The 20,596-nt window shown below is 55.2% G+C and overlaps 6 protein-coding genes across 6 annotated transcripts; 2 read left to right on the top strand and 4 right to left on the bottom strand.

Annotated features, from left to right (window-relative positions):
• Positions 1-218: 218 nt before the first annotated feature.
• ISF_00844 (pH-response transcription factor pacC/RIM101) lies at positions 219-2,134 on the bottom strand (the record flags this gene model as incomplete). The annotated part of the gene is made up of 3 exons (XM_018844451.1): positions 219-1,543; positions 1,607-1,877; positions 1,943-2,134. The coding sequence occupies 3 exons, from the start codon at positions 2,132-2,134 to the stop codon at positions 219-221; spliced, it is 1,788 nt and encodes a 595-aa protein (XP_018708901.1).
• Positions 2,135-7,043: 4,909 nt separating this feature from the next.
• ISF_00843 (Glycosyl transferase, family 25) lies at positions 7,044-8,381 on the top strand (the record flags this gene model as incomplete). The annotated part of the gene is made up of 2 exons (XM_018844450.1): positions 7,044-7,508; positions 7,590-8,381. 2 exons carry the CDS (start codon positions 7,044-7,046, stop codon positions 8,379-8,381), a joined length of 1,257 nt encoding a protein of 418 aa, XP_018708900.1.
• Positions 8,382-9,681: 1,300 nt separating this feature from the next.
• On the bottom strand, positions 9,682-10,740 carry ISF_00842 (Sin3 binding protein; the record flags this gene model as incomplete). Its single annotated transcript, XM_018844449.1, has 1 exon — positions 9,682-10,740. One exon carries the CDS (start codon positions 10,738-10,740, stop codon positions 9,682-9,684), a length of 1,059 nt encoding a protein of 352 aa, XP_018708899.1.
• Positions 10,741-14,481: 3,741 nt separating this feature from the next.
• Positions 14,482-16,711, bottom strand: ISF_00841 (DNA topoisomerase III; the record flags this gene model as incomplete). Its single annotated transcript, XM_018844448.1, has 4 exons — positions 14,482-15,848; positions 15,907-16,076; positions 16,136-16,314; positions 16,367-16,711. The coding sequence occupies 4 exons, from the start codon at positions 16,709-16,711 to the stop codon at positions 14,482-14,484; spliced, it is 2,061 nt and encodes a 686-aa protein (XP_018708898.1).
• Positions 16,712-17,417: 706 nt separating this feature from the next.
• Positions 17,418-18,673, top strand: ISF_00840 (DUF1295 domain protein; the record flags this gene model as incomplete). Its single annotated transcript, XM_018844447.1, has 4 exons — positions 17,418-17,774; positions 17,831-17,895; positions 17,954-18,180; positions 18,246-18,673. The coding sequence occupies 4 exons, from the start codon at positions 17,418-17,420 to the stop codon at positions 18,671-18,673; spliced, it is 1,077 nt and encodes a 358-aa protein (XP_018708897.1).
• Positions 18,674-18,893: 220 nt separating this feature from the next.
• Positions 18,894-19,997, bottom strand: ISF_00839 (4-nitrophenylphosphatase; the record flags this gene model as incomplete). Its single annotated transcript, XM_018844446.1, has 4 exons — positions 18,894-19,654; positions 19,707-19,775; positions 19,837-19,858; positions 19,929-19,997. 4 exons carry the CDS (start codon positions 19,995-19,997, stop codon positions 18,894-18,896), a joined length of 921 nt encoding a protein of 306 aa, XP_018708896.1.
• Between the last annotated feature and the right edge of the window lie 599 nt (positions 19,998-20,596).

The following is a 20,596-nucleotide window of genomic DNA, read 5'->3' as shown; positions in this document are numbered from 1 at the left end:
TAGAGGGCGGCAAATTTACATCGTGGCAGCGCATCTTTCTGGCGCGCTATAACTAACTAGAACTGTCCAGAGTCACAAGATTCAACAGGAAGAATAAAGAGACATGTTCCGGTTCCATAAAACTCCTTATCCCGTTCCCACGCAAAACAAATTTGAGCTGTCCATCCCGCATTAAACGCCAAAAAACCATCAACAAGAAACTACAGAGCCACCGAAGCTCAAGAGCCGGGGACGGGAAGGATGGGATACAGAGAGTTGCCCTCCTTGCCCTTGCCGAGCGCGCGGGGAGGCATCTGAGGGCTCTTGACGTCAACATCCATAGCGTCGCCGCTGGGGCGATTGGGCTCGTCCTGGACGTACTCCCTGCGCTCCAGACGGCCGCGGATGTACTCACGCAGGCCTTCAATGACGCGCATGTTCTCCAACCAGCGGTCGTACTGCTCCTCGCGCTCGCGCGTCGTCTCGCTGGCCTCGGACGAGTCCGAGGAGGGAGACGCCGGGCCCTCGGCGCCGGGAGCGGCCTTGGGGGTGGCGGCTCCGCTGGAGAGGGGCTCGGCGGAGCGCACGGGCAGAGGGCCGCGGGCGCGCTGGAGAAGGCCGCCCGAGTAGCGGCGGCGCTCCGTCATGTCAAAGCTGGGACCGAGTGTGGCCGTGGCCGACTGTCCGTAGCCGTGGCTGGCGGCAGGTAGGCTGGTAGGCAGACTCGGGTACATGACGGCGGCCGGGCTGTGGCGCGACTGCGGGGAGAGGCCGGCGGCAGACATGCCAGAGGCAGACGGGCTGGGGGAGTGACCCGATGTGTAGGACATGGAGCTGGAGGGAGGAGTGACGGCGGGCGTGCCGGTGGAGGAGATGGCGGTGAGCGGCGAGGCCATACTGGCGGCCGAGACGGCGTAGCCGTCGGCCATGTGCGTGGGCGATCCGCGGTGCATGGTGTTGGGCGAAGGTGTGTTGCGGAAGCCGCCGCCGTAGCCGTGGTCGCTGCCGCTGTGAATGTGGACGCCGGCAGTGGCGTGGTTGGCGTTCTCGTAGATGGTGTCCTGCATCTGGCCGAGGAGGTTGTCGATCTGGACGAGGTCCTTCTGGGTGCGGGCGCTGGGCATGGGCAGGTAGTACTGCTGCGCGAGAGGGTTGTGGGAAATGGGAGGGTGGACGCCGGCGCTCATGCCGCCGGAGACATGCGCCGGCTGAGGCATGTAGTGCTGCTCAGCGGCCATCGGGCCGTTGGGGACGGACAGGGAGCCGTGGAGGGGGAGAAGGGAGCGGCCAATGTCGGCATATGACGAGGGGTCAATGTGGCGGCGCTTGGCGCTGCCGAAGAAGTCGTCAACCATGTCGTAGGTGCGCTTGCGGTCGTATCCGCCAGCGGCAGCGGCGCTGTAGCCAATGTGTTCCGCGCGAGGGGTGTTGAGAGGCGGTTGGTTGAAGTACATTCCGTAGCTCGCCGGCTGTTGAGGAGCGTAGTAACTACCGGGGTGGCTCGGCTGAGGGAAGCCGGCATGGCCAGAACGCATCTGGCCGTTGTGGTCATAGTAGCTAGGGGCTGCCGAGTATGTCAGTAGGTTGCTCCGCGTGTGCATAGCGCCGTGATATAGAAGAAACATACCCTTAGACTGGGTTCGGTAGTTAAAGCCGTTATCCTGGCGGGAGAGGACGGAGTCGTCGGCATGCGTCTTGACGTGCTTCTTCAGGTCCTGAGGGCGCTTGAACGACTTGCCACAGAACTCGCACTTGTGGGGCTTGAGAGGGACGTGGACTCGGATATGCGAGGTGATGTGGTCACGCTTAACGGTAGTGGTGCGGCACGAGTTCCATTGGCAGGTGAGGCTCAGGTTGTTGGTGCTTTTGCGGCCAACATGGCGATCGCAGATGTGTTCCTATAGGCGATGGGGTCAGATACAGGCGGGAATAGAGACACAAAATTTGGGCGCGGCATGCATACATAAAGAATCTCGGGGCTGGCGAACTTTTGGTTGCACTGGTTCCAGCGGCATGTGAGGTTGTCTTCGGCCATGAGAGCCAGGGAGGCGGCGCTGGAGCTGGCGCTCGACGGCGCGGGGGTGGCGGATTTGGAGTCGCTGCTGCTGCTGCTGACCCCAGAGGTGACCTGGGAGATATCGGGGAGTTGCGACATTGCAACGGTCGAAGGATAGAGTGAAGCTGTCAAGAGGTCGGCCGGTGCGGTTCCGGGACGGGATCGACTTGTATTAGCGTGCAAGAGACGTTTGTGGCGATTGGTAGGTGAGCTGTTAGCGGATCAAGGTTGTTGAGGAAGTAGGTCCAACGGAGCTGGGGGAGGTTGTAGATTAAATGTCGATTGAGACGAAAATAAGCCAAGGAGGGTCAAGAAGCGAGACTTGGATTTTTTAATAGAAAACAAAAAAGAAAAAAAGAAAAAGATAATGTTGCGGGGAGGGCGGTTGGCTTTAGATGCTGATACTTCGGTAGGTACCAAAGCCAAGTTGCCATGTCTTGGCGCGACGACTGAAGGGGCGAGCGGAAAGTCTTGGCGGCATTGGCATGCCAAGACGAGGTATCTCTTGGCAAGAGTACCTAATATTACTAAGGATTTATGTTGCGGATGAGGTATTGCAGCATGCCTGGACATTGGGATATGCGGCGGAGCAGAGTTTGCCAAGACCGCCAAGAGCTTGGCGGTCTTGGCAGGATACCCATCGACAGCGTTCGATTGGCTGTTGTGGTGACTGTGGGGCGCGGGCTCAGCACTCGCCTTGTACCAATGGGCGTCTTCGGCGGTCCAGGCTCTTCTGTTTCTCCAGCCCAACCTTGGGCAGTGTCCGTTCCTGATCCCCGTTTGCCAATTGCCAATCGAGGCCAGCGGCAGGAATGAGCTCATATCTCTTGATTTCTTGTGCGATGGCATGGCATCATGGTGCTTTTATCGTCATCGGTGATACGAAAGATTCTCAGCTGCTCTCGGCAAGGCGAAAAAGCAAGGGCATCCCTTCGACAGCTCCCTCTCTTAGCAGCCGAAAACGCTGAAGGCGCCGTACCAGTGGAGCGATCGCCTTGTTGCCAAATCCAGCTTCGTCAGAAGCCCCGAAAAGGACCGCATGGCTGGCTTGCCTGCGCAAATTAAAAATACTCTTCGTCGTCTCGTGTGCAGTTCCTGTTTGTTTATCGCTGACTACAACCTGACCACCAGCCAGCCAGTCAACGAGTCAGAATGAAAGTGTCGCACAACTGCCTCATATTGGCATGATCGGCAGTCCGTGGCTGTTTCGCTGCGGCTCCTGTCAAAAGAGGCGACTGACGCTGCCTCACTGCTATTATTGATTCGGCGAATGTCATTCGCTCACTTTTTTATTATGGTCGTCCTCATCAGGGGATACATGACCGTGGCCATGGCTTCCGCCACAGCTGCAAGAGCATACCAAACGGACGTACAGCCTTCGCAGTCTCTGCCATGACAGCACCACTACTCGAAGCCGGACCTGCCGGCTCATGACGCTATCCATCCGAGCCCGACTCTGCCGTATGACCACGCAACTCATCTCCTGTTTTTCGTCCCACGTGAAGTGGCCGCCGGGCCCAAACAACCGGGCCTGCGAACAGCCTGGTGAGGCCATCTCACCCTTCGCCTCGCCAGCAACCCAGCGATCGCCCAGACTGAACAAGAAATGAATCAAGCTTTCCGCTGGGCGCCCAGGCTCTGTGCCCCTCCGCCTCCGCCGCAGACTAAAGCATGCCGCAATCGCTAAATACGTGGGGCTTGGCCGGGGTATGCACGACAAATTGGAGAGTCCAAGACATTTGCTGCAAGACAAGGAAGGCCCTGCCTGCTAACTACGAGGAGCTAGTTTGCCGATGGTGTTGTCTCTGGACTGCACATGGAAGCCAGTAACATTATCTGCCGTCTTTCTCTTGTTTCTTCCAATTTCGCTCTGGCGTGGATGCTGGCTTGGCCTGTGGCTGCTTCCTTTGGCCCGCCATGCATCATTTGCTAAGCTGACGCGGAATCCATTACAGCCATCGTCACACAAACTGACATCCTCTCGCGCCCAAACTTGGACAGGCGACAGGTCTAGGGAAGTATTGGACGAACCACCCAATTAAGCTCGTTTTCATGCGTGGCACATGAGCTGATCCCAGGCAAAACGGCGACGCTACAGCAGGTCAGGTCTCGGCATCGTCTTCAGGGTTTGCGAAGGTGACATGATTAGGGCCACATAGCCACCCATTTGGCTCACGACCGTTTTATTACGAGTAAGTTTAATAGCTCAGCCATGCCACCCTGCGCCATCCCCCTCCACGTGTTGCTTATTTCAACGCGCCGTGGCTCGAAATCCCCGGCCCTGGCCCTAGAAGGCTTGGAGGCCTTTTTCCCTTTTGCTTGGCGCTTGGCGTCGCTACACAATCAATATGCCAAGAAACGCTGCCAAGCTCCCAGCGAGGCGCAATGCCGACTGCCAATGTTGATCAGGACGCGACTCAGTTTTGTCTTTCACACAGGCGAAACCAGACAACGGCGACCACGGCGACCACGGCGACTTCGCCAGCAGTAGTGCCCCTTGGCCAAGCAGTTCCCAGGCAGCGCAGCCAAGATATCTGCCCGTTGCCTGGTTCCCTCCCCGCATTTCGATAAGGGAGCCATTCATTATACTTTCCAGCTGAGGCGACGAGGCGGCATCCCAAGGCTGGGGAGTATCAAGTGAGGCACCCAGCAACCAATCTCGCGGTCGGTTGTAACAAAAGCTATCACCCGTCAATGCTTCGATGCAAATCTACGGGGAATCTCACATCCCGAATCAGGAAGGAGGACAGCACAAGGATGCAGCTCCAGGCCCCTAGTTTTAGGGGCTGGTTAGTGACGACGCCAGCTTTTAATTTAAGCTTGTTCAGGGTGGGTGGCTGCCGCAGATCAATAATACCTCGTCGTGCAATTTTCGGCATTCTCTGTTGGCCCCCGAAGTACACGTACGCGTTCTCCTGATACACACGGAGGTGACTGGCCACGTACGTATCTCGACAGGACGGCAAATCTGACGCCGGTCAAAGCTATACATGCCAAGCCAGGCAGAGTCTGAAGACGGCTTCACATCTGAGCATGCCGCGCATGCGCAAGAAGTCTATCACAAACCCTTGAAATCCCTTGGCGGTAGTGACAGCATTAGCCACGGGGCCAAGACGGCAGTCGTCAGCGACATCCAAGCCCAAGAACTTGGCACCCCTAGATGCGGAGGGCTCAGATGTTTACTCGATTTTTTTTATCGTCGGCAATCTTCCGACCCTCGCTAGGAGCAGCAACTTTGCCAGCACTTCTGCTGCCGCCAAGCCTTCATCTTTTGACGTTTGAAGAAGGGATTTGTAAAGGAAACGAGGACCTGAATAATTGTTTTATGCTGTGACTAAGTGTTCGTGGTTTCGCTTTCGCTTGCATTAGCACATTTAGCGCATGCTGCCTCTGAATGGGGAGCAGTGTTTCTAATAATGGCTCTCCTGCGGCACCGTCAGCTCCAGGCTGCTTCTCTGGCCGAAGTGATTTGAGCAAGGGCTTGAGGCCGCTTCTTCAACCGACACGCGCTCCGAATACTTGGTGACAGTTAGCTTGGGCTGACTAGAATAGGCCTTCTGCAGTACTCCTTACGCTCATCAATGTCCCAAATGTCTGTAGCCGAGCAGCAGATGGGATCTTCCTCACAGTATTGGGAGCAGCTGAGCCTTTGAAATGGGTTCCAGAAGCGTTACAAAAAGAGCTAGAATACGGTATATTGAGGCCCGTCCAGGCGCTGTCCGTCTCTGCTTTGTCTTCTGGGAGCAACAATCCTCACTGCGGGGATGATGACGGCGGGAAACAGTCAGTTACAGGTCAGTGAGAAGCCACGGTGCTGTTCTGGGCATCATTCCACCCCAAACTACGCTGATGACGGCGCTGACTCTTGGTAAAGCGAAGACTGCAGTGTTGCCGCTCCGCGTGCGCGAGCAAGAGGCCGGCTTGGCTTCATCGCATAAGACTCGGCGCGCTTCGATTCACGGCTCCTTCCTATTTCTCCGTGGCACAGGGTAGCAAAGATGACTATGTGTTCGAGATGCTGTCACGAAGCAAGACATGGTGATCAGCAATTCTTGGTCCAAGGCCTTCCTGATCGGTGTGGCTGTTTTCGGAAGTCGGAAGGGGCATCCGGGACACGTCGAATGTGGGCGTCAATCGCATGGTCGTGGGGTGCCAAGGTGAGATTGATCTTGGGCCAGTGATGTTTGTTGCGGTAATGCGAGACATCGAACCCCAGCGACCGACCTTCCAAAGAAGAAGCGCGCATTCGACAAAAAATCGACAATGCAAATTAGTATCGCTGGACAGCATCTATTTATCTCCTTTGTCTCTTCAGCGGAACCCTCTTGCGTCATTCCGCCTGAGACTGAGGCACGGCCCTACACTGCGTCCGCTACGAGTCATTGGAGACTGAGATGCCACCAGCATCTTTTCTTGATGGAAAACGATACCACGGCGTTTTATTACAGGTCCCGAGACATCCAAACGCCGAGTACGTTTTTTTTTATCTATGGCACAGATATCCGTAGGGCGTTCAACCTCAAGGAAGAACTTCTCGCATTGATGCACGACAGGGATGGCGGCTTCAGCTGCCCCGGTTGTCGGATCAGGCTGGCGAATTGAAGAAGGGCTTTGCCTGACAGGGCCGAACAACTCCTGTCAGAGCAGGCTGACAGCCTGGCAGTGAACAAGGGACCTCCAGAGAAAGGGGACAAAGCTGGACAGCGGCGCATGAAATAGTAATCCCAGCCCAGTCGTTCTGGTTCAATCAGGCTGCGATGGTCGTCAATTTCCGCCCCCCTTCTTGACTCCTTTCTTTTTTTTCCCTCCTTTTTGTTCCTCTCATGGCCAGCGAACTACCATGTCACTCCTTTGCTGAGCTCTCTTATTCGATTTTTTTTTGTGCAAATCGCTAGTAAGCGACTTTGTGTTCCATTGATGACCGCCGGGAATAAAGTCATCCAAACACCTGCCGAATTCTCTCTCTACCTAGCCTTGCAGGCCGCTACCCGTAGAATCGATCCTCAGCATGGAAAAGGCGAGCAGCTGGCGCGACCTGCCATCGTCGCTGCTCGGCGGGGGCCGCTCGCGCCTCATCCGCATCGCTGCCTTTGCCTGCCTCTGCCTCGTGCTTACCTTCCTCTACAGCAGCGTCAGCCGCGCCAGCTCCGGCGCCGGTACCTTTGGCGGGCGGCACAAAACATACACTGGGCCGACATCCAAGGCCGGAGTGGCGCGGCCATCGTCGGCAGAGCGACGGCTCATGGACGCTGCAGGCAATGCGACGCTCGGCTTCGGCTCGATCCAGTTCATCAACCTACCGCTGCGGTTCGACCGGCTCGACGCGGCGACGCTGCAGGCGTGGCTGTCGGGTATCGACATGACCGAGGTGCGCGGCGTCTTGGCGGACGAGATCAATGACGTGGGCATGCCCCCGGAGCACCTGACGCGCGTGAAGAAGGGGGAGAAGGGCTGCTGGCGAGCCCATGCTAACGTATGTTCTCCTCTGTATATATGAGTCACCGAACAAGACTCGAAGAGCGGTGCCGCTGATCGCATTACCCACAACTTGTAGATCTGGAGCCAGATGCTCCGCGACAAGACCCCCGCGGTCCTCGTGCTCGAGTCCGACGCCGCCTGGGACGTCGAGGTGCGCGACATCATGCGCAACCTCAACCAGCACTTCACCTATCTCCTCGACGCGCTGCAGTCCAAAACCCTGCGCAACCCCTCCTTCCGCGACCGCGGCGAGTCCGGCGGTCACCCGCTCGCGCTCTCCCCCAACGACCCGTGGCACAGCACACACTGGGACCTGCTCTCCCTGGGCCAGTGCTCCGAGGACCCCGCGCACAAGGACGAGGCCCTGCGCTACCCGGACGAGCACGTCGCGCCCGGCTCCGATTACTGGGGCGCCGAGCTCGGCGCCGAGCGCGTAGTCCGGCGCTCCGGCGGGCCCGTCTGCACCACCGCCTACGCCGTCTCGCAGACCGGCGCCGCCAAGCTGCTGCTGCGCACCGCCGTCGACCTCGACAACCCCGTCGACCTGGTCATGCGCCGCATGACCATGTCCGGCGACCTCGTCGCGTACAGCGTCGCGCCCACCGTCTTTGGCCAGTGGGAGTACGTCGACGGCATCGGCATGCACGAGCGCGGGGCCAACTCGGACATCCACGGCGGCAACAGCGACGGCGAGCGCAACATGACGGGCTGGGACGAGGTCAAGCGCACGGGGAGCATCTGGCGGAGCAGGCAAGACCACGCCAACGTCGTCTCCTTCAAGGACATGGCGCTGCAGAGGGCCTGGGGCCTGATACTGGGCGAGTCGCCTCTGGAGGCGAGCCAGTTCAGCGAGGCGGCCGGCAACTGATCAGGGTGGGAGGCGTGCTGGGGAGGGTGATGGGGGGTCGCATGTGTAAGGATGAAGTTGCATTAGCGATTTTTGGGTTTGTTTATTGTATTTGCGCATTTTCACGGCCGAGTGTAGCGGCAATGGTATGCATTTTCTTTTACCAGACTACATAACATCAATATCAATCTAAACAAGAACAAGACAAACAAATGGACAACGGCTCTAGGTAGACTGGTAGCCCAGGCATAGTGGCAAGGACATCATCCGTCAAGAAGCATGGTCTAATTGTAACCGACCAAGACATCAGTCAGGACATGTAACCAGTCAAGATATCAGTCAGGACACGACGCAGGCATATTGGACGACAGCATTAGGGTCAAGAGTTTCCATTGGATCGAGGCATGGCCTGGGTACGGATACCATAAGGAAGACTACCTAAACAAAGAGCAAGTGCTCCTGACATCCCAAAATAAAAAAAAAGGGTCCTATTTATATCCCCGTCTCTTGCCTTGTTGAAGCGCAAGAGTGTCCTCGCCATTCGAGGACGAGTTCAGAGTCACACCCTCTGAACCAAATATATTCAGCTACTTGTAAAGTAGCCATAACCTAGTGTCCTCCCATTCACATATTCCAGAGCTCCCACGGAGCCACTGCTCAATGTCCTTCTATATAAGTATATGGTTTTCCCTCCCAGTTCGCCCAAGTAGGCGAGTCGGAGGGTGATTATTATCTTGTAGTGTCGTAGATTGTCGAGGCATCCGAAGATTCACTGTTCAACAGCTAAGCCGGAGCAAGATGCCAAGGGTGAAGCCTCAAGCAGATGATTTTCGACGACGATTGAAAAAAAGAAAAATTGTTGAACTGGTTCGAGACGGTTGCCAGCAGAAGGGTATGTGCAAGAAGATAAAAAGTAGCGGAAGCGAACGACAAAAAGCCATTAAAAAGTGTACCAGGAGAAACGTAGAGTGGCAAGAAAGGCCACAAGGGTTCCGCCAGGCAAGGGGTTGAGCTTCGCGCTGCGGGGGTATCTGCCCAAATGCCAGCTATTGCCAGAGACCAGAAAAATGATGCGCAAGAGTTGAGAGAAACGAGGAAGAAAAAACCTCCAAAGCAAATGTTGGAAACCCGTGTCATCGTAAGAACTGGTCATGATGTGATGGTTTCGCAGTCACATCACTCGCGTGTGACACGCAGTCCATTTGGCCCAGCCAAGTTGGCCGAGTGTATGTTGATATCCGGACCCAGTTGCATAAAGCGATAAGGAGAAGAGAAGAGAAGGGTAAAAAGCACCGAAAAAACGCCGCGCATGCATATCGTATTATACAGAACCGAGTCGTAGAAGAGCCTCGACAGCCTCACGCTCCTGAGCGCCAGAGGCACCGGCGAGCGCAGTCATGTCGAAGAGGGATTGAGGGGGACGAGCCATGCCGGACCGGCCGGAAAAGGCACGCATGCCCGTCGCACTATAAGTGTGCGGGATGGGCAGGTTGGGACTGGACAGGGCAGCGGCCATGTTGGGGTAGGACTCGGCACGCAGAGCGGCGGCTCCCATGGCGGCCCAGTCCTCGTCGTCGGTGACGTCCTCGGGGTCGTCATTCATGATGACATCGTCGTCGGGGGCCTCGGAGCATGAAGCCGACTCGTAGCCGTCCATGGACATCTTGTCAGCCTCGTCCTCCATCATGGGGATGTCGTTGTGGTCATCGTGGGAGAAGTGGAAGGACTCGCCACTGGAACCAAACTTGTTTGCCCTGGCCCTCTCCTGGGCTCTCAGGGCATTTCTGGAGATGGGGATGCCGCCGCCGGGCAGGGTCTCGGGGGGCGTGGCCTCGCGGTCACGTCCTGGCAGTCCTCTGCGTCGGGCGTTCCACCGTCCCCAGCCGACCTTTTCAAAATCCACTTCGCTATCGCCGTGCGCGCCGTCTCGGCGGCTCTCGAGGGCACTCACGACCAGCCTGCGGGCCTTGCTCGGAGGGATGCCGGAGAAGCCGGGGACAGACGTCGTCAGGTATCCGATTATGTGTCGTATCGCGAGAGGCCCGTGATTGAGCAGGATCTCTGGGAGGTGATACGTAGCCAGCATGGCGCTGGTGATGGTACCGGACGCATCGTGATGCGGGGAGACGGAGCGCTTGGGGTCGCGGGCGTCTTCGTGGAGGTCCAAGTCGGAGTCGATGGGCTCGAGCTTGGCCGCCTTCTGAAGCTGGGCCTTTAGACCGTGAGCGGGAAGCGCAGGGGAGATGGAGTTGGGAGGAGTCGGGAGGTTGTGAGATCGTGCCACAGTCGCCGGGTCGCTCCGATCCGCTACAACAGTCAAGTTGTCTCGGTTCAAGGAGGCCTGGGGGATGTCACGAGCAGCTGCTGCCTTGGAAGCCATGATGTTATGTACCAGGTGTATAGGAGAGCTTCAGAACAATTCTGGGAGGACAGGCGAGTTAGCGCGGGTGTTCCGTAGGTGTGATGGCAGGTATAGGGCTGAAGTGTCGTTTGAGAAGAAGAAAAGATGAGGGATAAGAGTATGACGAGGCAGAGGAGCGAGGGATGATGTGGAAAGTGCCCGCCGCGAGTCTCGCGATGCAGGAGCTGGTGATGAGGTGCGGTTGAGTCACTGCCTAGGGTACGGAGGTACCTACCTAAATTGTCCCAAAGCGGAAGTTGGCGAAGCTGGTATAACTGAAGCTAGGAGGGAAAGAGATGATGAATAGCTTGGATGGGCAGGCGGGCAGAGCTGGCGCGACTCTCTGGACTGTGACAGATGACTCTCGATGATTATAATAGGATGGGATTCGTCGTTGTTGTTGCTTTGAAGAAGGGAAGAAGGGAGGGTGGGAGGCGCGGCGAGACGGGGAGTTATGTATAGCAGGGGGGGAGGGCGTTGGAGGACGTTGACAGACAAGGTGATTAGAAGGCAGATTAGGCGGGCAAAGTGCCCTGTAGCGTGACGGTGGTCGTGGCGTTTGGGCGTGGCGTTTGCTCTTTGGATTTATCGTCGGTATTGTCTCGCCAAAGTATACTTTACCGTGGTCAGCAGCGAGAGGGGACTTTACGATTTGCCGTTGCCAGTCAGAGCGAGCCCACGCCAGCCCGAGCCCGAGCCCAACTGGAGCGCGGCGAGGAGGTACACGGTAGCGCAGGTACCCTTTGTCCTCGGGAGAGGCGTGGCAGGTGACAAAGACGCCGGTTTTGAGTGGCAGCCTTTTAAGAGCATGTACTTCTTTGTTCCGTATGTCTTTGCTGCAAAACACAAGTACCTCGACGCGACATGGTGTCGTCAGTGTGGAGGGTGTGCGCTGAGAGCCCCGCTATTTCACGCCGATGCAGTGGGCTCGTTGCGACGCGAGATACCTGTGAGGAATGTACCTTTTTTGTCGGTTGCACTTTCTTAGCTGACTCACTCACATGGAAGTCGAGTTATAGGCAGGTATCCCATGACTCCAGCCGCAAAGCTAATAAGCAGCCGGCGCGCGTCGCGAGTTCGGGGAACACCGAGCGCTTTGCAGTGACGCTTCCTTTGTCGAGTCCTTTTTGACGGGTTTCTTGAGCGCGTTGAACAGCTTCAGTAAATGGCCCATCGTTGCCGTCTTGTGCTGCCTCTGCAAACGCTCTGTGGCACCCTCTGTTCCTTTCAGGTAGTGAGGGGGCTGTGACGGGCAAGGGCGTGTCCTGCGGAAACAGCGCAAACGGTCTCTCTTCGCTGACCAGTAAGCTGATCTGATGGCAGCACACTACTTCTACCCGCAGCCTAAATGGCAAAAATGTTCAAGTGACGCGACTTGTAACTTTTGCCCTACTAATTTTCGTGCTTCTCATGTTTTTTCGTTCTGTGCGGTGGGTTTTGACGGAGCCCATCGTTCATCGGGTTCGCGTTGACGTTTTGGCCTTGCTTCCCCGCGCGCGGCGAGATCGGAGCTTCTCGGCCAGCAAAGCGGGCAACGTGGGCGCATCAGTTGATAAGAAGAATCGTGGGGAGACTCGCAAGCCCTAGTGTGAGGCTACAGTTGCAGCTGCATACATACATACATACTAACGACCGCCTACGGTACTACATATTTATTTTAGTGCGCCTTTCGGTTTGCCCGTCTCAAGCATGACAACAGCTGCCAGCCTGTCTTGTACGCATCTAGACCTATGTATGTACAGAGAGTACAGACGCCGTATCATCCAGAAAACCGGCAGTCGGAGTTGGACAAGACCCATCTCTCCGCCTATTTCGAATACACGTCAAGAAAGGTGCGCCCAGGTATCACAAGACAAGCCATGCATTGTGTCTATAAAGAATGAACTTACATCCGCGCATCTTGCGGGTCAAACGGGTGGGCTCGACGCCTCCAGGTACACTCCCGGCCTCCGCTAAAGGCGCTAAATTTACAGTGGGAATGCTGCTACGGAGGTGCCCACCCTAGCAAGTTACAGCGCACTTTACAGCGTCTGGCGCGCCGCCCATTGGTTTGAGCACATGCTCCTCTCGGTTCGCCCACGATACACAAGACCGGACCGTCGTGTTCATTCGCCAATTCCTGTTTTGTCACAGGCCGAAAAAAAAAAATCAAAATGATCGTTTGCGTCATTATACTTTTCGTGCGTTCTGAAAACTTTTGCGCGAGTTCCTGTGCGTCCGCTGCCACACAGATATCGTTCCCCCTTGTCGTGTAAGTCGAGGTTCTCCTTAATAAGTCAAATGAGCCTTCATTTTACTACAGGCCAGGCTGTTCTTTCAGCCGGTCCTCCCTTTGCATTCATTCATTTTCTTCCTTGGGCATTATTATAATAAGTGAATTCTCTACTTATATGCCTAGTATTATGTGTCGGGACTTGACATCGCTTCCTCTCGCAGCCCACTCTTGCCTTTGCCTTCTGCCTGGCCTGACTAAAAACTGACGTGCAGGGAGGATCCTGCTGAAAATAGCACACCCAACGCGTTACCTATGCCAAGTTGATATTATTCCCTGTCCGAGTTAAGGTCAAAGGGGGCGTGTGGCTCGTAATAAATCAAACTCCCCAGTCCCAGCTGCGCCAGTCTTGGCTCCTCCCTCGGAACAGCCCAGCAACTCCATTGCCAACGCGCGTGGCCGCTCCCACTGGCTCATGGCGTTGCCTTGGATTGAATTGGGTCCATCTTTCGTTTACATACACTTGATTGAGGTCATTGCCGGATTGGATGGTGAGACGAGAAAGAACGCCCAACCATCAAATGACTCTCTCTTTTCAAAATCCGTGAGCCATTTTCTGATCCCAAAGCCTGTATTACCCGAAACCCTAGTTTTGGTGCGCGTTGATATCATGGCTGCCTTCTTATCATGTATATACATTGGTTCAATTTACGCCGCGGTCTATCAATGGACTTATCGCGTTCTTGGCCATGACAACAGCTTCCCCAGCCCACTTCCCCGCGCCACCGCCGACCAGGCGAGATAACAACCCGCGCCTGAGCGTCATTTGTTTGTTTCCATTATGCCGGTTTTGTGCGATGACGACAAAAAGCCCTAAACCTATCGCCAAATTTTATCACTCCTTGATTCTGGTCTCATCGCGATCACGATAGGTCATCCGTGAGGTCGCCCACGCGAATCGGGCTATGCCCTCACAGAGCCACACAGCCCCAACACGTGTATTATTTCAAGCCCAATTCCGGCCAGTATTATCATTACCAGTATTATTTCACGATAGTAAATAGGGCAAGTAAAACTTTGTTGCTTCCCAGTTGTCCAGTTCTCCATGTGTGCAAAGCGCCTCTGTACCATCGTGCTGCCTGCTGACCCTTCATTGGCCGGCCGTCTTTGCGACATACAATATTCAACTCCCCGCATTCAGACAATCACGGCAACTCATTCCTCTGTCATTGACGAAATGCATACCCCGCTCTGCAATACACCCTGCTTGCTACCTTGCATTGCAGGTGAACAACGCCGAGCTTGTCCTTCTCCCTCATGCAGCTTGCCCCTCCCCCCTCCCGCTGCCCAACCCGAACAAAGCTGGTTCCGTCCTCCAGCATCGTCACAACCCACGCGAGTCCACCAACCCATGCAATCCAGAATGTTCGGATGGTGGCGTAATTTTCCTTCAGACCTACGTCTATCCATGTCTTTCCAGTCCCAATGGTGACTATAGAGAGAGCGCCCTATACGGGCTGACCAAATACAAACTCTCGACACGCTCGCTTCAACACGTTCAGCCTCTCTTGAGACTGCATAAAGACTTCTCGGTATTGCGAGATGCTCTCCCGTAGCATGACATCCTTGCTGAGCCGGCCATCGCATATCGCCTTCATCTTGAGCTCCATCTCCTTTCGTAGAAACGGCTTACCCAGGCTCGTCTCAAAGTTCATCCGGTCAAAGCCGAGAATCAGCGCGACGCCAAGCTGAGTAGGCACAAACACCTTGACGCCTCCTCTCCTGCCTCGTCCCGTCGCTCTGCCGCCGCCACGTCCAGCTCTTCCGCGGCCGCGGCCACGCCCACGGCCTCGTCCGCCTCTACCCGCCTCCGCGCCGTCCGAGTCGTCCTCGTCATTGTTGCCGGCCTCCGCAGTACCAGAACGGTCAATCGTCGCCACGTATTCCCGGTCCTGGATTTTTTGGATGTGCTCCGCCATTGTTGCGTCTGTGCCAATGCCATTGGCATCCATCAACGCAATGAGATCTGCTTCGGTAAGATATGATGGCGGTCCCGTCTTGCCCTCTGCCATAATAGCCTCTGTTGGCTCGAATTGCTCTCCTACGGTGAATTTAGGCAGCTCTGCCGAGTCATTCCATGTCTCATATATGTAGACGTCGAGGTAGTTTCTCTCAAGCACCCTGACGCCATGAGCGCTAAACAACTCCTCGCCGTACTGCAGGTCGATTTCCGTTGCAGAACCCATGGCATCTTCTGAGCAGCATGCGAGAAACCGTCTCACTACATACTCGTACAGCCGGCCTTCGTCGTAGCTCAACACACTCGGTGCGGCATAAGTGATGGGGTGGATAGGCGGGTGCGCTTTATCATCGTGTCTCCCTTCGCGCGGCTGCTGAAAACCGCCGTTTACGAGGTCTTGCGCAAATCCGCCCCAGCGCTGGTCCGGTGTCTGCTTCTGCACCAATGCTCGCAGGTTCATGCCCTTGTCGAAGCGGTCCGTCTCCGTCCTTGGGTAGCTTATGAATCCTTTGTTGTATAGCGTCTCGGCAATCGTCATAGCCTGCTGACCATTCATTCGGAGCAATCGAGTAGCTGCCTTCTGAAGCTCAACAGTGGTCAGCGGCAGTGGCTTGTACTTGCGTGTTGGCTTTTCCTGAACCCTGGTAATCTTGGCCATTTTGGCATCCAGGCATCTTTCATAGAGAATGACGGTCGTCATACGGTCGAAAAGTCGAGTGCGTGACCAGGTAAAGAGAGCCTGCTTTCCTTCCCTGCTTTCGGTAACTTTGATGCTCCAGAATGGTTCTGGGACAAAGTTCTTAACCCGAAAGTAGCGGTCCACAACGAATCCAAGAGTAGGAAATTGACATGAACCTTAGAAAGCACAAGTAAGCACAAGATGCAATCTTCAAATCAATACAAACAGACTTACCATAACTCAAAGTCAGATTTTCCATCGGTCCACCTAGTGGCCGTAGATTGTTGGTCATGAATCGCGTGAAGGCGTAGCCGATGCGCAAGTCCAGCTCTATTCGTGCTGCGACGGCGTTTACTTGCTTCTCGTCGAGATTTATAAGTCGAGTAGCAGCAGATAAAACGTGTCTGTTCCAAGTCAATCAGTGCATGCTTGGTTAGGAAGGGGTAAAGGTGTGGTATCCTACGCCCTTTCGACATTGCTGAAACGAGCACGCTTGACCTGGATTTGACTGTTGCCTTTTTTCGCAGCATCAACAATTTCCTGGCCAATGTGCTCTCCTTCGCGATCGCAATCCGTCCAGATGACGAGGAGGCGGGCAAACCTGGCTTGTTCGGCCAAATTTTGCGCAATATTCTTCTTGTCCTGGGAACAGTTAGAGCTTGAGTCTCTAGTCAGGTACAGGGAAGTCACATACATCGTATACACTGCTAACGACCGGCGCATTGAAGAGCGACTCTGGCGGCGGGAAGCTCCAATTCTTATGCTCGGCGGTGAACTCGAGATTGGTGAGGTGCCCAGTTACACAAGTCATGGTGACGGGGCATTGGCCGTAGGGTGGCCCAAAATCAAAGTCAAAAGCGTAATTCTTTATGTATTGGTTGCGAGTGTTGTGCTGGAGGGCGCAGCGTGCTGGTGTTAGTCGTTCCCCTGTCTGGTGCAGCTGCGCATGTAGACTCACGGTCTGGAATTGGCCACCGGAGAGATGGCCAGCCACAGCCTTGGAGATGGATGGCTTTTCAGCCACACATAGAACCCGCATATTGAATACATGTGTGTTTGGATATATGTTGAGATTTGTGCGATTTTGTTGGTGTCAGTGGCTGTGACTGGGTAGACTTGCTCATTCACCCCGGCGTAAAACGCGTCGCGTGATGGCAATGGTGCAGCTGTACCGCCCCTGTGGTCCAGCTATCTGGTTCAATTGCATCGTGATGGTTGGAATTTCGGATTTGAGGGCTTTAGGGCTCCATTAGTGGCAAATCCACAGACTTTCTCGTGATCTTTTGCTTCGTGTCAAGGATGTTTGCGATTTGTCTGAGGAGAGATTTGACCATGTCGATAGCAGATTTGGTGGGCAACTGGCAGCTACAGTAGCTTCTGGCGACCCACTCAAGCTCTAGGCATAAGGTCGCTAGCTACCTGTGACGGGGAAGGCAAGCAAGCATTTGCGGCCTAGACAACGACATTATTATTATTTTAGAATTACTACCTAATTGCGCTCAAAATCATAAACTCTTACCTCATCTGTTTAATTGCCATACTTAGTAGCTATTTCTGCTGCCACCCCTAGCAACAGTCCGTTGCGTGTAGCGTCGGATCGTGTCCCACCCGAGCTAGCCAGCACCGCAGTGAACTTGGCCTCTCTCTATGACGCGTGAGCTCTCCTTCTTACCATCAACAACAACTTGCCTTTGGCCACCCAAACGCATTCATCACTCGCCAACGTGCAGCGTGATCTAGGAACCATGATCCCTGCCATCCTGTCCATCGAGGACTGCGCCGACTACACCAAGACGGTGCGGCCCTTCCTCCCACAGCTCTATGCCCTGCCACAGCTACTCATAGCCAACGGCGCCGACCTCGCCGGCCTCAAGGAGATCTACATTCAGACCAACCCGCTCGTCACCGGCTTCTCCGTCTCTGTCCTTCTCGGTGCCGTCTTTCTCGCCGTGTCCGAGCTCAACCGCAACTACTCCCAGGTCGACCGCTTGTGGAGCATCCTGCCCAATCTCTATGTGGTTCACTTCGCCGTCTGGGCCCGTCTGGCTGGTCTCCCGTACCACCGCCTGGATCTTGCCGCCATTGCTACCACCATATGGAGTGTATGTCCTGTTCTCGTGGCCTTCGCCGATCCTTTTTCGCTGACCGCAAACTGCAGGCCCGCCTGACCTTTAACTACTGGCGCAAGGGCGGCTACAACATTGGCTCCGAGGACTACAGATGGTGAGAGACGCTCCCCCTCTGAACTCTATCGTCACAGACCAAGCTGACACTCTTTTAGGTCCATCATCATGAAGCAGGTCCCTAAGCCCGTCTTCTTCCTCTTCAACGTCACCTTCATCTCCTTCATTCAGAGCATCCTGCTCTTTGCCTTCTCTGCCGCCCCCGTCTACAACATTCTTCTCTCCACCCGCTTTGAGCCCCAGATCACCGCCGCCGACTGGATGTACTTTTACATCATTCTCGCCCTGGTTCTTAGCGAATGGATCAGCGACGGCCAGCAGTGGGGTACGCCTTTCTTTTCCAACTCCTCTCACCAAGATTTTCCCTCCTGCTAACCTACGCGCACTTAGACTACCACCAGGCCAAGCATTCATACCTCAAGACGGCCAAGGTCCCCAAGGGCTGGTTCCAGGAAGAGCTCGACCGTGGTTTTGTCACCAGCGGCTTGTGGGCATACAGCCGACATCCCAATTTCTTCGCCGAGCAGGCTATCTGGTTCGTCCTCTACCAGTGGAGCTGCTTCGCCACCAACACCCTCTACAGCTGGGCCGGTGCCGGCTCCTTTGCCCTATTTGCCCTCTTCCAGGGCTCAACCTGGCTCACGGAGCTCATCTCTGCCGGAAAGTACCCCGAATACGCACACTACCAGAAGCAGGTCGGCATGTTCATCCCCACCTCGTTCAAGGGCTATACGCCGCCCGCTGCCAAGACGCCCAAGATAATCCGTACCAGCGAGCTTGCTAAGCGTCAGCAAGAAAAGGAGAAGCAGAAGAAATAGACGAGTAGACTTTTGAAGGCGGACGGGTGCTATTTTTCGTTTTATAGCCAGTGGAACGCATTCTAAATTGCAAAAGTATACACGATGACGACAGAGTCGTTGGCAGTATTGGCAATTTGTTGGAGGAATTTCAAGATACCATTTAAAATCTGTCTATATCTATAAAAGCTTCAGGTCTAGTAAGTAGTCTAGGTTGTTTCTAATGCAAGTAATACCATTTCTATTCACAGTCTCGCAAATCGCTTAGCTTGTCGGCGTAGAACGATGGCACGGCCACTGCGTTCTCGGCCTCCCAGTCGGCCTTGGAGTTGACGCCCGTCAGCACGTGCAGCGTGCCCCCCAGCTTGCCATCAACGCCAAACTTGATGTCCGTGTTCAGCCTATCCCCGACCATGCACGTGCGGGCGCGGTCGAGGCGGAACTTGCCCTCGACCGCGTCCATCATGGCCTGGCTCGGCTTCCCCAGCGACAGCGGCTGCTCGCCCACCGCGCCCACCAGCGGCGCGCTGCACGACCCCGCGCCGAGGAACAGGTCGCGGTGCATCGGCAGGGTCGAGTCCGTGTTGGTCGCGAGGAAGCGCGCGCCGCGGCGCAGGTAGTGCAGGCCGTGCGCGAGCTTGAGGTAGTTGACGTGGAAGTCGAGGCCGCAGAGCACGGCGCCGACGGCCGGGTCGAGCAGCGAGCCGTCGGCGAGGCCCGCGAAGTCGGCGGGCGTGATGTCGCGCCGGAAGGCCGGGTCGGTACCGCCGAGGAAGGGAACGCCCTCGGCGGCGAGCTCCCGCTCCACGCCGGCCTCGCCGATGACGAAGACCTTGTCCTTACCGGGGGGCAGCTGGAGGATGCGCGCGATGTAGACGGCGGCGGAGTAGGAGGAGCCGAAGACGTCGTCGGCGCCGGCCTCGATGCCCATGCCGGCGAGCTTCTCGACGTAGTCTTGCCGCGTCTTGGTGGAGTTGTTCGTCACGAAGACGATTCTCTTGCCTGAAAATTTGTGAGATACGGCTGTCAAATTGCTGGAAGAATGTGCTTCTACCTTTTGACCGGAGGAGCAGGAGGGTCTCCGGGACTCCGTCAAAGACGTGGTCTCCAGACCATAAGACACCTGCATCATAACGGTCAGCCGCCACTGGCCAGTTGCCTCGCAATCAGCGGCAAAATCTCACCATCGCAATCAAACAGAAAGGTCTACAAGTACAGCGCGGTATTCTTGAATTAGCCATACGCAAACAGTGACCCGGTTGCCAAAATAACGCACATCAAACTTGTCGAGAAACTCTTTAATAGCGGTACCATCGCCAGTGAGATATTTCGCCGAGGAAGCCATCCTCGTACCAATTTATGAAAATGAAAAAAAGATGCAGAATATTGGCTATCAAGCCGTGATAAAATTCGATTTGGAAGGATGCTTGGTATGATGATGAAACTGTCAGACTCGTGTTTTGGACACGATGAAGGCTGGTGATTAGTCATGAGTCATTCAATGGTGGGATACCGAACATCGCGGTATCAAGTGTTGGTATAGGGTTGCTTTAATGCATGGTTTTTATTTAAGAAGCTTCTATCTGAAAATTAGCAGATTCATATATTCTGAAAGGTTCACGGGATGAATTATAGCGTCTCGCTACGCTGGCCTGAGCTGAAAACACAGATCCAAGCAGGGTAGGAACGAGGATAATGGAGAGGGTCGCGAAGATGAAGATGTAAATGAAAGTATAGAAATATAGGAAAGTTAAGAAACGGAAGATAAGTAGAGAATAGTAAGAATATATGGGGAATATATGAGACATATAATTCATTGGTTTATTGCATATGTAAAGTATGAAGCATAGGCTCCCGTTTGCACGTCGTGCTCCGCGTGACGGCTGTCATAGTCACACAGTCGGTGCGCCAACAGTAACTTCCAATGTTCCGCAAAGAAAAAAA

Source organism: Cordyceps fumosorosea (genome assembly GCF_001636725.1).
Source record: "Cordyceps fumosorosea ARSEF 2679 chromosome Unknown scaffold_1, whole genome shotgun sequence".
NCBI lineage: Eukaryota > Fungi > Ascomycota > Sordariomycetes > Hypocreales > Cordycipitaceae > Cordyceps > Cordyceps fumosorosea.
This window is presented reverse-complemented; position numbering and strand designations above follow the sequence as displayed.